This window comes from Chenopodium quinoa, unplaced genomic scaffold (genome assembly GCF_001683475.1).
Source record: "Chenopodium quinoa cultivar QQ74 unplaced genomic scaffold, ASM168347v1, whole genome shotgun sequence".
NCBI lineage: Eukaryota > Viridiplantae > Streptophyta > Magnoliopsida > Caryophyllales > Amaranthaceae > Chenopodium > Chenopodium quinoa.
Window position 1 is genome coordinate 1 of NW_018743347.1, and position 15,892 is coordinate 15,892.

The 15,892-nt window shown below is 34.2% G+C and overlaps 1 protein-coding gene and 1 long non-coding RNA gene across 2 annotated transcripts; both read left to right on the forward strand.

Annotated features, from left to right (window-relative positions):
• The first annotated feature begins 1,874 nt into the window (after window positions 1-1,874).
• LOC110737979 lies at window positions 1,875-14,738 on the forward strand. The gene is made up of 9 exons (XM_021918330.1): window positions 1,875-2,100; window positions 2,927-2,992; window positions 3,337-3,367; window positions 11,927-12,159; window positions 12,558-12,636; window positions 12,803-13,226; window positions 13,796-14,142; window positions 14,219-14,522; window positions 14,733-14,738. The coding sequence occupies exons 3-9, from the start codon at window positions 3,351-3,353 to the stop codon at window positions 14,736-14,738; spliced, it is 1,410 nt and encodes a 469-aa protein (XP_021774022.1). The 5' UTR covers window positions 1,875-2,100; window positions 2,927-2,992; window positions 3,337-3,350.
• On the forward strand, window positions 4,939-6,983 carry LOC110737980. Its single transcript, XR_002514533.1, has 3 exons — window positions 4,939-5,387; window positions 5,810-5,960; window positions 6,339-6,983. It is a non-coding gene; the product is annotated as an uncharacterized LOC110737980 (long non-coding RNA).
• Window positions 14,739-15,892: the final 1,154 nt, after the last annotated feature.

The window sequence follows — 15,892 nt, forward strand, 5'->3', positions numbered from 1 at the left end:
TAGTTGGGTTGGGTGGTAGAACTATCTTCCTTTTTTTCTGTGTGTAAACAAGCTTATACTAGCTGGTTGTATTTGAACACAACCTGTGCTAGTACTGATGGGTGTTCAACTCCTAAGCAAAAGGTTGTGAACAGTTGTTGTGAAGTAGTACGGCTTTAGTATGAGTTCTAGCAGCCAAACCATTGATTGATAGCTTAAAAGTCATGCCTCCAATAAGTGAAGAAGCCCTCAATCTAGGAATGCCTTAAGTGAAGCATCTTCCGGAATACTAGTACTGCTCTTCATTTATTCATTGTAAGGTTCCTGTATAAGAAAATGCACCAGAATTCTCATAGTATAGTTTGACTTCTACAGCTATCACCTTGTGATATGGAAAGTCTATTATGCCTTTAGCATAAAAAGTTATGTAAGTTCTGAACTTCTCATTTGTTGTTTTGCGTGCCTACCTGCAGATAGGTTTGTTGCAACTTGAGGGCCAATGAACGAGCTTCATGTCTAAGTTGGAATTGTGAAGAGCTGCGTTGATGTTGAAAGTCATATGTGTTTATTTTAGCTGCAATAGCGATCGTAGCAGCAATTGCAATCATGATTTTATTAAGGCATGTTATTAGTACTTAATGTATTCACCTTGGATCCGACAATGTAGACTTTTATTAAATTGCTACTCTCGTGTTATTAGTCTATGTTGTATATTTGGAATTGTAGTAGCCTGGCTGGTATGCTTAAAAATAAGTCTTATTTCCTTGCTGGTATGCTTTCATCTTTGCTACACACTATTAAATAAAGGAAGGAAATGTGGGAGGGAAAGTTGCATGGAGAGTAAATAGGAGGGGCAGTAGGTGTTTTCATTGTTTTCCAATTAATTAAAGCGTGTATTACTAAGAATACTAACGTCAGGTTAATATGATGTTTACGGTAAGCCATTATATTTCAAAGCCATGATTATCTCTATGCTTACGGTAGTTATTTAGGATTATATTCGGGTGTATCATTGATAATAAAAGTTTAATGATGTGTGGCAAAGATATAAGTCAAAATCACAAGTTATCATTGATAAATTCCCATACTTATTTTATAAAAATTCTCTTTTGGGCCCCACCTTATACATTTTTAAAATTTGGTGAACATTCTAATGTTGCAACTAAATCGAAACGGAGGGATTAATAAACATATTTTAATACTAAAGGAAAATTTGAAAAATAGCACCATCAATACATCACATTTTAGAATAACCACCTCGAATGATTTATTTTTTTAAAAAAAATTATCACCTACAAAATCTCAAAACATCAAAATTTACCACCACTACTTTGCCCAAACCTTCATTGACGACGTCATGTTGGGGTCACCAACCGAATTTTTCTGTTCTATTTTCCCTCTTTTTTCCTCCCCTTCCCTCGATTCTCCCTCTCTGTTCTTCATTCTTCATAAAAATTCTCTCTTAGTTTAGGTAAAACTTCCAATTAATGTGTAATAAGGGTTTTTGCAATCAATTTGGGATTTTAAAATCCTAATTACACATACTTTTTTTTTTAAAGCAATTACACATACTTGAATGCAATAATTGGATTTTTCGCACAAATTCATAGAGAATATTAGGAAGAGTGATGAACAGAGAGTGTAAATCGGAGAATCGAGAGGGAAATAGAAAAGAAAACGCGTTGATGGGCCCCACATGACGTGGAAGGTGGTACTCCCTCCGTGTTTTTAAAAAGTGTTACACTTGCCTAATCCGATCGTGTTTTAACAATTGATATTTTGAAGATTTGAAGGTGGGTGGTAAATTTTAAAAAAAAATCATTGGGGGCGGTAATTCCTAAAAAGTGATGTATTGATAGTAAGTAATTCCTACTGTATTCATATTTTGTATTTTTTTAACTTGTTTGTAGTTTGTTTATTATTAAATGTTCATATTATTATAAGTGACTAATTGGGTTTGGGCGTGCATTTTTTACGGGCTTGGTCAAGCACTTTTCTTATGAGGAGATTAAGGCATCTTTTAGAAAGCTTGCTAAAGAAACGCACCCTGACCTCGTTTCTTCTGCGGATACTGATACTGCTGATTCGAAACGTTTCATCCAAATTCTCGCTGCTTATGAGGTGAGTACTATTTTGTCAATCATTATTGATTTCTTGCTGTAATATTATGTTGAATTAGTGTTAAATTTGATATTTTACAATTTCTAATTCTGCTAAGTTTTGTGTTATATATTGGTGAATTGGAGGTCGCATTGTTCAATAATTCTACTTCTTGTGAATTATGTTCAATTAATCAATCATCCATTGTTATTGACATTTGTATTAATGTTTGAATTAGTATATGGTATAAAGATATTGGGGTTACTAGTCTAGGTTTTGCAATGTCATGAAATTGAAATCGAATTGAATTTGTGGAATAAATTCATGGATAGATCTTTAAGTTTGTTGATATAAATTTTGGTTCAATTTTGGATTGTTTGTTTCGTTGTGCCCCAGTTAGATAAGAGGTACAGAAACTGAAAGCTGATTCTAGAAGTCGGTGGTATGGTATTGCTTAAACTGACTTAGAGAAATCCACTTCATTACCAGTTATATTGATTGTATCTCGTGTCTTTACTCTGCATTTTTAAGAATTTTGTAATATGCCTAGAATGTACTACATATTTCCACACTAATGTATATATGCTGTCCATCTGAGTATAGTTATTTGGGTCTTAGTATGAAGAGGAGACTATGATCTATTTTGATCAATGTCAAAGTAGATTTCCTTGATGTCTTTTTTTTGCTGCTTTATAGGAATAGTGTTTAAGATCAAGAAGTGCTGTGCATTGGATGACACAAGACATATATAAGCCTAAAATGTCACCAGTCCATGATTTTTCATAGCTCTGTTTTAAATGCCTTTTCTACATTATTATTAACTCTTTTCCTGAAATTTATATGGCAGGAAATTTTCAAGCTGTAAAGAAAGCTCTCTTGTCTGTTTCAAGTTGTCTCCAAGAGCACACCAAAGGTGACATGTTTGAAGTACCATGGTTGTACTTTTGTTAGTTACCTTTTCTTCTTCCCTCTTTGTGTCTCTCTTCCCCTAACACTGGTTGCAGTGACCAGGAGAAATGGTTTTTGAAGTCGAGTGTTTCATCTCAAAAAAAAGAAAAGGAAAAAAAAAACTCGAAAAATCGAGCGTGATAAATTGTGTAGCTAACATATTAAAAAGCTTTGGATTGTTAAAAAATTATGCTTATCTTAATTTTATGTTTATTGGCCGTAATTTCTCTCTGCTTTTTTTTTTTTTTTTTTCTAACACTAGCTTTTCTAATTGAATTGAATTAAGCTCTTTGTTTGATTTGATTGCAGGAAGTGGTGAAAGTATGACTGACAAGCTAAGGTTCTTTCTGATCCAATTCGATCCCAATTCTCTTGATTTTGTTATAGACTAAATCATCAGGCTTGTATTTCTGATTTAACAAGGCTAATAAATAAAGATGAAAGCTTAAAATTTGATTAATAATGGCTAATAACGTTACAAAGAGATAGGTTAATAGCTCTAGGTCATCACTCTCTTTGATAACATTAGGGTATTACTCTCTTAGTAACTTGAGGTTACCATTCTCTCAACAATTTTCCTCACAATTCACATAATTTCTACTGGCTTCTTACTAATACTTATATACTCAAGCTACCAATTACAAAAGGTTAACCTAACATTGATTGGTGTTTGTCTTCTTCAGCACATTAGCAATTCATAAATCACACCCATGTTGCCACTTTCTTAAGTGTTTCCTTAATGACCCTTGTCTTCATGTGCTGAAGAGTAGCAGTTGCCAACTGCTGTGGTTGATTCTTGTCCCCTCTTCCACTTTACTTCCTTGTGTACACCCACAATGGTGGCTTGGTGGAGGTGGGTAACAGGTCTATAACATATTTTCTCCACTTATAATATAGATTAAGCTCATTAACTTGTAATGTATTTTCTCTCTTTCAATTTTGTTGTGCTTAAATAAGATGTAAAAATTCTCATTTCTGAAAAATTATGCCTTTTTCTTTCCTGGGTCTTTGCTCAAACTCATTAATTAAGATGTTTGTTTTTTTAATCATAGAATAATAATACCTCAAATAGTGTTTAATCATGAATCTAATTAGGATTCTTATTGGACTTAGATTTGAAGATCAATATCCTAGATGGTTTATCAGGTTTGTTTGGAATTTTGAGCAAATTAGGTATACTCTTTATACAGACCTCAAAATGAAATTCAATCAATCGAAAAAAATAAAAATTCCGAGATTCTGGGGTATACATGGTAGCGGAGCTGCAACAATTCCAGCAACTCGTAATTGCTGTCGATGTCCCTTGCTCACCAACCTCATACACCTTGAAGTTTCTACTCAAGATGTATATATAAAATGTGATCAACATTTTTTTGGTAACCTCCATCTCAAGATGATGTTTACTTTATAGCCAGACTAGCAAATTTTTTTTTTTTTCAGTCAATGAAATGCAGTGAGAGAGACTATCACACTGTGCTGTACTGTGCTGATCTTATTATTTCAAAAATTGTTAAAGAAAGAATTGAAGCAACATCTTGTGCCTTATAGTTTTCTTATTTGTATCTACAGGTGTGAGGATTGTAATCATTTTCTGGAATTTGGAGATAGCGGAAGCTATTAGAAAGCTTGGGCCTGAGGCCTGACTATTCTTAAAGGCACGGCGGACAATCACAGAGACAAGAATATGAATGTATTTTGTGGTTAAGGCAAATTCAGAATTGTTTTGAGATCTCTATATTGAACCTTTATATATAAAGTACTACCACTTATATATTACTTGTATTTATTAATTAGTGTAAATATCTTACATCCAAGGGAAAAGGAGGGAAGTAGGGAGAGGAAGGGAATGGGGGGGGGGGGGGGAATGGGGGTGGCAGGGGAAGGGGTAGCAGAGGGGAGGGGGAGGGGTGGGTGAGGAAGAGAGTATAAAAGGCAAAACTTGCTGGACTGTGCTTAGGAACAGTGTTTGTGGTTTCTATTACAGAAATGAAATGTTCTCAGCTTTATTACCCTTGAACTCTTTCTTACTCCTCAGCTGGTCAGCCCTTACCTTTCTCCTTCAATCTCTCTCTCTCTCCTCAGAGAAAGTTCGGAGGTTTTAGGGTAGTCACTCATCCAGTCATCCTAGAGAACGCCTCCCTACGACGGTTGTTTGGGCCACCCCTTTCATTGGCTGCGACAGAAAGGCGGTTTTTTTTTTTATTCAATTTGTTATAATATTTTTATGGTTCACTGGAGTTTTTGCTTTGTATGCGTGTTTGTTGATCTTGTTTTTTCGAATTTGATACAGAAATTGAGCTGTATAGACCTTGATCGGGTACAATTTGGTGTTACCTTTGAAGATATCAAACCCAAATCAGGTATGTTCTTCTGCAATCAATCGTATTTAACTGTTTCCTATTTATTTGCCTTACTTTTTTTCCCTTTGTTTCGATCTTATACGGCCTTTTGACAGTTTCTTTCTGTAATTTTACTTTGGTTTTCTGAATTTTGGTACGTTTTTTAAATGATCGGTTTGAATTTTGAATTTCATCTTTGCTTGTTGGACCACCAACACTGTGATATGATGTCTCTTTGGTAAAAAAGATTTGATCTGGTAAACTATACTTCTTGGCAATTTAAGGTAGTAACATAGGATACAAAAGGTTATGAAAATAAACCCTTGATGGGCATTTGAGTGTTGTAGAAAATATTGAAAGTTATAACACCATGGGTATTGAGTGTTGTAGAAAAATCTTTAATCTAATCATCCTCAAATTCTTTTAATTTTATGTCTCGACAGCAACACATCATCGACAACCGCAACAATGGAAAGAGGACAAAGCAACGGTGGCTGACCTGTGGGCGCGATCAGGAGGAGCCGCAACAACGTCTAAGAAAAAGACGGAACAAGGACAGTGAATATGAAAGCAAGAAATACAACACCTTAAATTGTGAGACATGTTTTCTCCTTTTCTTTCCCTCAAATTTAAGTGGCCTTTTTGTTATCTAAAAATCAATTTAATTTTACTATTATTTTAATTGTGATTTTTCTCCTGTACTTTATTAAGTTTATTATGGGGTTTTTTTCTTAAAAAAAAAAAAACAAAAAAGAATTTGTGGGTTTGTGCTGAAATTGTGAGTATTGCTGAGTGAAAATTGGAAATTATGGAGTAGCAATTTTAATGAAGATAGTTTGGTTGTTTGTTACTATTTTGAGTCGGTTTAATTGATAGTTGGTCTTTTAACGAACTTTATTTGTTGATCTTGTGTTTGATTATTTTATTACTGTACCATCTTGGCTACAACTTGGTCTATTATTTGGTTTGCAGAAATAAGCTCCTGTTTGAAGGAATATCGCTGAATATGGGTATTATTGCTGCTAGTTTTTTGAAGCTTGTTTGTGATTACTCGCTGTATGAGACTAGAGTATTCAATACCCACTTGAAAAAGATGCTACATGGAGCTGCCCACCTGAAGGTATAATTAAAATAAATGTTGACGCTCACTTTGGTGCTGGCACAAGTGGTGGTCTAGGTGCTGTTGCGAGGGATCACTTTGGCCGCATATTATGGGCTGCGGATAAGAAGACTCCTATGGACTGGAATGTGGAATTGGCGGAGGTGGCTGCTGTTAGGGTGTCAAATGGCTAAGAGATTGGGTTACGAAAGTGTATGATCAGGAGTCAAAAGGGAGTAGGGGAAGGGTAATCAACACCATTAGAGGGTCTGCTGCTAGATGGTCTCCTATAAGGCTTATTTACGATGATGTACGTAGAATAGTTATGTCTTTTAATACTTGTATATTTTCTCATGTAAAAAGAGCATATAATTAATTATACGGTTGCCCATTTAGTGGCTAGGTGGGACACTAGTAAGTGCTCCGAGAAAGTTTGTATGGGTTCTTTCCCCTAAGGTCTTCTATCCTTCGCAGAACTTGACTTAAATTAATGAAATGCTCTAAGTCAGTGCTTGGTACTTGACCAGTGTCGAACTAGATGGTGATTCTCAAATTACTATATTAAACATACAGCAAATTAGATATACATGCCATTAGAGCAGTTAAAACAATGTTGTTTCCAGTTTCAGCATCAGATTAAGTAGAACTTCTGTTTAATACATAGTACATAACAAGCATTCAAAAGTTTCTAATTTGGGAGGTTACAAATTCTAGATAGAATTAGAGTTGATCTTGCTCTAATTGTGACAATCTGACTAAATTGTGACATGGGTTCATCATTTTTGTTTAATTAAGAAAAAAGCTGATAAAATTGCAAGAATTTCAACTTGTAGTGGGTTAACACAACAACAGATGTGGGAGACTATCTTTAAGACCCAATCTCCAGATTGGTCCCTGCATATAGAGGCTAAACCCACAAATAGAGAGGAGAAAGGATGGATTCTCCATTTATTTGTTGTACATTAACCTTTTAATTTAATCGCAGAGTACATAGTATGGGGTATTAGTTTTTCGTTTTGTAGATAAAAAAAATGAGAAATAGAAATTCCTTAAAATTGTAATTAGGGGGAGTTGTTTGATTGAAAAAAAACGAAGAGGAAATGACATAAGTGAAAAAAAATTACAAAAGGTAGGAATTCAATTACCTAATCCCTTAGGTAGATAGAATTTTTCATGAAAAATTACTTCTCACATCGATAACCAAATAACTTTATAAAGACCTTACGATCATATGCAATTCCAACATTGGCGGAATGAAATAAGCATTTTTTTTTTTTTTTTTTTTTGTAAAAGAAACAAATTTAAGAAAATGATATGAGCTGTTTGGTTGTACTTGTTTAATATAGGCAAGAGAAATTCCTATAAAATGCTTAGATATCTTGTTGCTTGTTTAGCATGAAATATACTCCGTACAAATAGGCTAATTGTAGCTTTTTGGAAATTTTGAGGTCCTACCAATCATAGGAAGTTAATTACTCCACCTCCCCCCCTTTTTTTAATAGTAATTACTTTGTACCTAACTTACCCTAAGTCATTCACAATTTACAAAAAATGCAAATTATCATATGTCAACCAAACAAGTTTATCAAATTCTTATGAAATAAAATATATGAAAGAAATTATTTCTTAAGAAATATAAATTACCATCAAATTCTTATAAAATAAAATATATGAAAGAAATTATTTCTTAAGAAATGTAAATTAGCATGATTATTTAATTTCCAACGCAACCAAACAAGCACTATATGTAGCTAGGGCTGGCAATCATGTCGTGTCTGTTTGTGTCGGAAATTAAACAAGTTGAGGACGTGTTAATCTGATTGATTAAAAGTGTTGAATACATTTAACACTAACTCACTTTTTCGTGTCCGGTTCGTATCGTGTTGTATGAAAAATATTAGCCTTATTCTATATAATATATCAATAATTATATAAATTATAGGGTTTTTATATTAGATGGGTTGAGTCGGGTTAACATATTGTTAGAGAATATCAATACTGATCTGTTTTAATTAAATGTGTCATATCATGTTGACCCGTTTAATTACATGTATTAAAAACCCTTAACAATAATCATTTTTTTTCTTATTTAATTCGTGTCGTGTCAACTTTTATCAATTGTATATGTAATTTTAAAACACGTATACTTACCAAAAAATAAATTGATGTTTAAATACACATACTCCATAGACAAATATAAAAGAAAGAGAAAAAAAAAACATGTTACGGAGTATTACGTAGTCCTCCACAGTACAATTATAATTATGTGAAACGACTAGTCACTAGAGTTCATGGGCAGTGGACGAACTGACAATGGTGGTAATATTGGGCTATTGGCGTTGTAATTTCTGCTGCCCAACTCTCTCCATCATTTCATAGGTTTTACTTCTTCGGTTCTTCCTACAATCCTACCAATTCTACATGTTAAAACTCCATTTCCACAAAAAAGTAAAAAAAAACCCTCCATTTTCATGAAAACTCTGTCTTCTTCTTTTATTTTTCTTTGCCATTTTTAGTAGTCAAATTTCAAAACCTTTTTCTCTCTCCTCATTTGGGTCATCATATTTTTCTTGTGAGGTAATTTCTTTCTTTTTTGTTGTTTCTAAGTTTAATGAGCTTGTTTTTGTTAGTATGGTGTATGTCTGTATGATATGTGTTTTTTTTTTTTTTTTAATTTGTGGGTTGCTTTTATTTGCTTCATATTCTCTCATTCTAGGGTTTTTGAGTTTGATCAAGTTGATTTTACATGGTAAAATATCTTATTTTGTATTTCTCTGGAATTTCGTTCATCTACTGTTGCTTTATACTCCGTATTGTTTAAATAAGGTTTTTTTTTTTTCCTCTGTTCTGGGTTTATGAAGAACATGCGGGGGTTTTCTGGTTTGAACTTGATATTTGCCTTTTATGCTCTGGTTACCCACTTACCCTGTTGATCTTGATGTAGATAATTTGTGAAACTTGTCATATTTTGGTTTTGAAATTTGAGTAATGTGTGAATTTGCCGTATTTTTGGTTTTAAACGTTGAGTAGTTTGTTATTCTGATTCTTAATATTGTTTAAATAAGGTTGTTTTTTTTTTCCTCTGTTTTGGGTTTTGAAGAACATGCGGGGGTTTTCTGGTTTGAGCTTGATATTTGCCTTTTATGCTTTGGTTACCCACTTACCCTGTTGATCTTGATGTAGATAATTTGTGAAACTTGCCATATTTTGGTTTTGAAATTTGAGTAATTTGTGAAACTTGCCGTTTTTTTGGTTTTAAACGTTGAATAAAAACTTGCCTGATTTGTGAAATTTGCCGTTTTTTGGTTTGTGAAACTTGCCATATTTGAAGGCTCTGATTTTTTGGGTATATATGGAGTATAAATTTATTTACTCTTTTTTTTTGACGAAAAAACGCATCTTAGCTCAATTTATTATTTCACCAAGTTTTCAATATCGTGACATAAAGCCCCCTGAATTTCAGTTGGGTACTCTTCAAGCCAAACACGATATTCACTAAAATTGAAACTCAACTTTGCTAAGCTATGGGCAACAATATTACCCGACCTTCTAACAAAAGAAAAAACACAACTCTGACAGCTTCTAGCAAGCATCAGAATATCCCTCACCAAATTGCCAAAAGAGCAAGGAGATATGGAGCCCTTTTTCAGATGGTGGAACAACTTAATGTTATCAGTTTCCAGGATAAAGTTCCTAAAGCCCGCTTCCATGGCTATCTTTAGGCTGGATCTCATACCAATCGCTTCACCAACAGCAACATCTACCTTCCCATTCTCTTTCGAACAAAAGGCTACCACAGCAGTCCCCTCCTCATTTCTCAATATCCCACCAATTCCCAGCCACTGACCTTGGAAGGCTGCGTCTGTGTTTAGCTTATACAGACCAGCAGCAGGAGGCTTCCATCTAGAGCTGAAATACTGCACTTGCATCCCCATATCAGCATTCGCATTAGCTTCTTCAAACTCTCCCACCAAGCACATTGTCTTGTAAAGAATGTCAGCCTCCCTCTTCTCTCTTTTATCAAAGACCCATGCATTGCGTTTCAACCAGATTCCCCACGCCAGGCACCAAATATCCCACCAATTCGTCTCCTTGATCTTTCCATACATCAGATTGCATCAACCTCGAAACCCATCAGCATCAAATGCCCTTGTGTCAAGCCGCAAGGCAGAATGTCTCCAAATAGAGGATGCTGCAGGCAGAAGAGAAGCGTATGAGCAGTAGTTTCCTCTCCCTCCCCACACATAGGGCAACGTTGATCTACATTCATACCCCTAGCCATCAACCGGCTCATAACAGGCAGTCCCTCCCTCACACTTCTCCACACAAATAATTTGATCTTTGGTGGAATACGGGCATGCCAAATACTCTTCCAATTAAAAACTACATGCCCATTTGACGAGGTTGCCTTATCCTTTACCTCTTCTTCGACCAAGAGGTTGTAAGCACTCTTTACGCTGTAACGCCCATCTTTCGAGTGATGCCATGACCAAACATCTTCCTCATCAAACAGAGGTACTGGAATACTACAAATTCCATCAATTTCCCGCTGAGAGAATAACTCAGAGAGAGTAGTCCAATTCCAGCTCTGATTTTCCCACAGATCTTTGACATACATTGGAACATCACTACCATCCTTCTTTTGTGACAGAATCCGGAACTTTAGGAGATTAGGCACCGACACTACTTCCCCCACCAATAGTCTTTATGGCACCCTTCTCAATTACCTCCCTAGCACTTAGAATCGATCTCCACGTGAAGCTCATGTTTGGGACAGCATAAATTTATTTACTCTTGGATGTCTTGCCTTTTTGCTTATAAAGGTTGAAATAATGTTATTGTTGTATGTGAGTGTTGCTGACATTACATGTAGAAAAGGTTGAAATAATGTTATTGTTAACGAAGTAGTATTGTTGCTTGAATGTTAGTAACTTATTACTTCTGCTATAATTTTGTTGTCTAGTTGCTGCTATATTCTATTATTCTGTTTACCTGCTGCTGAAATTGTTGTTGCCTGTTATATAATCCTGCTGCTGCCTGTTGTATTGCTACTGCTTTTATTTTGCAATTGCCCTGCAGCTGCAGTTCTGTTCGTCCCATAATAATAGACCTGCAGACGTTTCTAGCCCATAGTTCCTTCATGAAAGTTGTAGATCTTGAAAAGTTATTCAATCTAGGCTCAAGAATTTCTTGATTTGGAATTGTGTGCTAGGTTTCATGCCTTCTTGAAATTCCTGTGGTCTGCTGTCTTGGTTCTATCTCAGCGGGGCTGCTGTTGATCACTTGATCCCTGTGTGGTGTTGTTAATATAAAAGATTGTTCTTCCTATGTCTTGTTTGAGTTATATGGGCTGATTTAGTCATGTTAGTGTTGTAGTAGCTTTCATAACTTGAGTTTAGTTAAGAGTGGTAAAGCGATGTCAATTTTTTAGCTTCTTATCAATGACTTGCCTTGTAATCAGAGTGAAGAAAATGACTCAAGGTGCTACAAAGAAGAAACGGCAGCAAAAGAAAAAGAATTCAAAGGATAAAATTTCAGAGGATGAAATAACAAAGAAGATTTCAGCTTTGTGGGAGCAAGAAAGATTACAAGAGTGCTTGGATTTTATCATTTCTCTTGATGATGAGTGGTTGAAAAATTTAAAAGTCTATTCTATGAAAGTGCATGCACTTGTAGGTTTGAAACGGTTTGAAGGTAAGTTTATTTTCCTCCAATGAAATGGTTTGATGTAGTATGGTCTATTGTTTGCTTTAATTCTTATTTTCTACTAGGATCGGTAAGATTTGGAAAGCTTTTGATTATTTTCTTTTTACAAGTGAGTGGCTTTAAGGCTTAGGGAAAGAAAGCTTGGAAAAGATAAATACAACATTTTCAGTTTCCTAAGGAAACAATAGAGAAATGCAAGCGAATATTAATCTTGAAATATACAACTTGAGAGATAAAGAAAGCTAACAAATATTGACTAGGTTAAACTGTTTAAATCAAGACTTATCCAGAAATTTGGAAAGCATATTTGTGTTATTTGTATTGTAAATTTGTATTATTTTGTACTTCATTTATCTTAATGTTTTCATTTAATTTTGTATGATCAGAGGTATTGGCTTTGCAAAAACGACTCGAAGAATTTGGACATAAAACGACTTTGGCACTTGGTGAATGGTTTATGTTTGCGTAAGTCTATTATCTTCCTTTCTAAGGATTTTTGATAAATTATCAGGATGATGTAACTGTTACAAGATATTTATTTGAATTGATTCTATACAGACAATACAGTAGACAATAGTTAGTCATCTTTAATCACGTTGACATTAATTAAATTTTTTAAAATGCCTTGCAGTTATGCCAACAGAAAGCAAAATAATATTTTGGAAGCATATCTCCTTTATAAATATGTGCATGATCAGAAGGGTGCAGTCTGTGTAGATGATGAAGCATTCAAAAACTGTCTCAAATGGATAAAAAGACTACAATCGAAAGTTCAACCAGATTTGGATAGAATTGCAGTGGAAAGAGCTAGTAAATTTTTGGATGATGAGCGTGCTGCCTCCTCTTCCACCAAGGCTCCTGCCTCCTCTTCCACCAAGGCTGCCACCTCTTCCACTCAAGGCTGCATCCACCCGACAGACAAGGTTGCATCCACTCCGACCAAGGCTGCATCCACTTCGACCTTGGTTGCGTCCGCTTCGACTTTGGCGATCCCTTCTTTGACCTTGGATCCCTCATCTTTGGGTGTGGATGCCTCTTCCCAAAAAATGATGAAGGTAATCTCTTCTCAACTTTTCGTTAATTTTATGATTTTTTTTATTTGGAAAGAACAAAAAATATTATTAGGTCACTGATTAGCCATTACATTCAAGACCTAAGCGTAACAAACACTAAGAGTTAAAAGACTACATGTTTAAATACAGTTCTCAACCATTTAACATCATTAGCTCATCACTACTAGTTCCTGGAAGAAATCTGTAAATTCTATAATGCATATTTTGTTTCGGAGGACTAGTTACATGTGTATGATCATCATGATGAAAAGTCTACATAGCTTTGTTTCTTTGCTGCCAAATATAGTATACTAAACCAGCGAGACATCTTTAATATATCAATTTGAAATAAGCTATCTGTTACAATCTTCAACATAAGCAAAGTTAGTAGAGATTTTAAGCCATTTTCTATAGAACAGTAAAACAATAATGATTGCAAGAGCAGTTAAAGAACATATGTTGTCTAGATTCAGTGTTATTGCACAAGGATCAAGAGTTGTCTAGAACAATATGTATCGTTTTATTTGTTAAACAATTTTCTCTATTCTGTATTGATAAATATATATTTACAGTTTACAGAGGATGGTGTGATATACTTTGAAATGACCCAGCTTGATGAATTTTCATATCTTGGTGTAATGAAGATAGGCGGGAGTTCTTTTCCCAAGTCGTATATCAAAATTGGCGAGAATTCTACTTCAGATGTCTCAATTAGGCTTAAGAAAAACTCATGCCTATTGAAAATTGAATTTTCAATGTATTTCCACTCCCTTTCCAGTAGGGTAGCAATTGTTGAGCCGGTCCGTCCAGTAAAAGTGTTCTTTGAATTGAAGCTTGAAGATTTCAAATCGGAAGCAATGGCTCAAACTTGTAAAAAATGGTGGGAATATATCAAAGACGACTTTCTATCAATATTTCGGTAAAAAATTTACTTTGTTAATTTATTATATTTTTATTTTATGAATGAAATTTAATAATATATTATTGTATTGTAGAGGCGTAATATGTGGCATGCTTGCCATATATTCAGATCAAAAAGTCTGTAGTGATCTGGAAAAATCACTCTACGTTACTGAGGAGGGAGAAGCCAAAATATTGCATATTTCTCAAGAAAAATTTACATTCAGTCAAGCGCAAAAAGAAGTGTCTGATTTGTTGTCCATTATTGAAGGAGTCATTACTTTGATAAGACCAAGATCAAGACCAGATTTGGAAACTTGGCGTAAAGAATTTGAGCTATCTTATGAACTGCCTTCAGAATTAGGTCATTTTTTTAAACAGCTTAAGAGTCAGGAAAATGTAAGTAAATTTCCCTTAAATCTGTTTTTATATTCTTTTTATTCATTATAAGTTCAGTTTATGCTAATATTATACTTTGTATATTTTGTTTATGTAACTATTAAAAAGCTTGTTATCTGCAACTGTACATTACTTATAAAGTTTTTTTTTTTTTTTTAATAAATAGGTATACTTGTATGATTAAAAATTTTATGTTTTTATTTCTAACAGATGTGATAACATTCATCCAATGTTGTTGATTGATCACCCGTTTATCTGGTCGATAAATCATCGGGTTTCATTCATCCAGTCTCTTGAAGAGGCTATTAAAGAAAGGTTAATCAATGAGAAGGCTTTCAATAATAAAATGACTCCGAATTTTAGGACTCAAAATTGGAGGATTGAAGTCTCAAATGACTTGTTATTGTCAGCATCTAAACTACAAGACATGACTTTTATGTTAAACCATTTCGTGTCATTAATTTTATTCATGCAGTGTTTTCCCATGCTAATGACTATCAATATGATACTATACGCGGGAAAAAGGTAATGACTTTCTTTCTATTTTATTTACGAAAATATTAATTAATTATTGCATGCTGCTAATTTTTTTATCTTTATCTTTTATAGGGTGGTTTGACTCTTGAGGAAAGAGAAAGTCTAATTACAAAAGTGTTTCCTTCAATATATACAACACTTTATGACGCCCTGTGTGATTATGCAAAAAATTCTAGTTGGTAAGAATTTAATATTTTGTTATTTCTAATGTACATCTTTTATGTTGTTTAAAATTTTTGTTTAACACTTTTTAATTTAACAGGGATATACAGAGTCATTTTCAGATGTTCTTAAAAGATTTTCAAGTTGTGGATCTCAATATTGATTTCCTGTTCCTGGTAAGCATTTGATATCGATTTGGGGGCTATTTTGGTGTGGTGTTTTCGGGTTTTTTTTAGACATTTTGTGACTCTAGTTAGTGGTTGTTTTAGGTTACATTGTGTGTGAATAGTGTTTGAGGTGTGTGGGCAAAGGGTTCGTATTATTGCTTGTGTGTCTTGACGATGTGAGTATGTGATAGGTGTTGCACACGTGATGGTTGTTGAGTGGTATTGTGTATGTGATGGGTGTAGAGTGTGTTTTGGTATTGGGTATTAAGCATGTCATTTATGAGTTAATTTGTATGTTTGGAATTTTTGATACTCCTTGTTACATGAGTTGTAGTGGACTAGAAGTGCGTAATTTGGCATTATTTCTTTGGTTTATTGGTGATGATGGGTAATTGAACTTTTGGACTAGGCGTACTTTTGCGGAATATGCAACAAACTACTGTGAAAAGGCATTGTAAATAACTGTTAATTGACACATAGATTAAACTAAATGTCTTTACACAT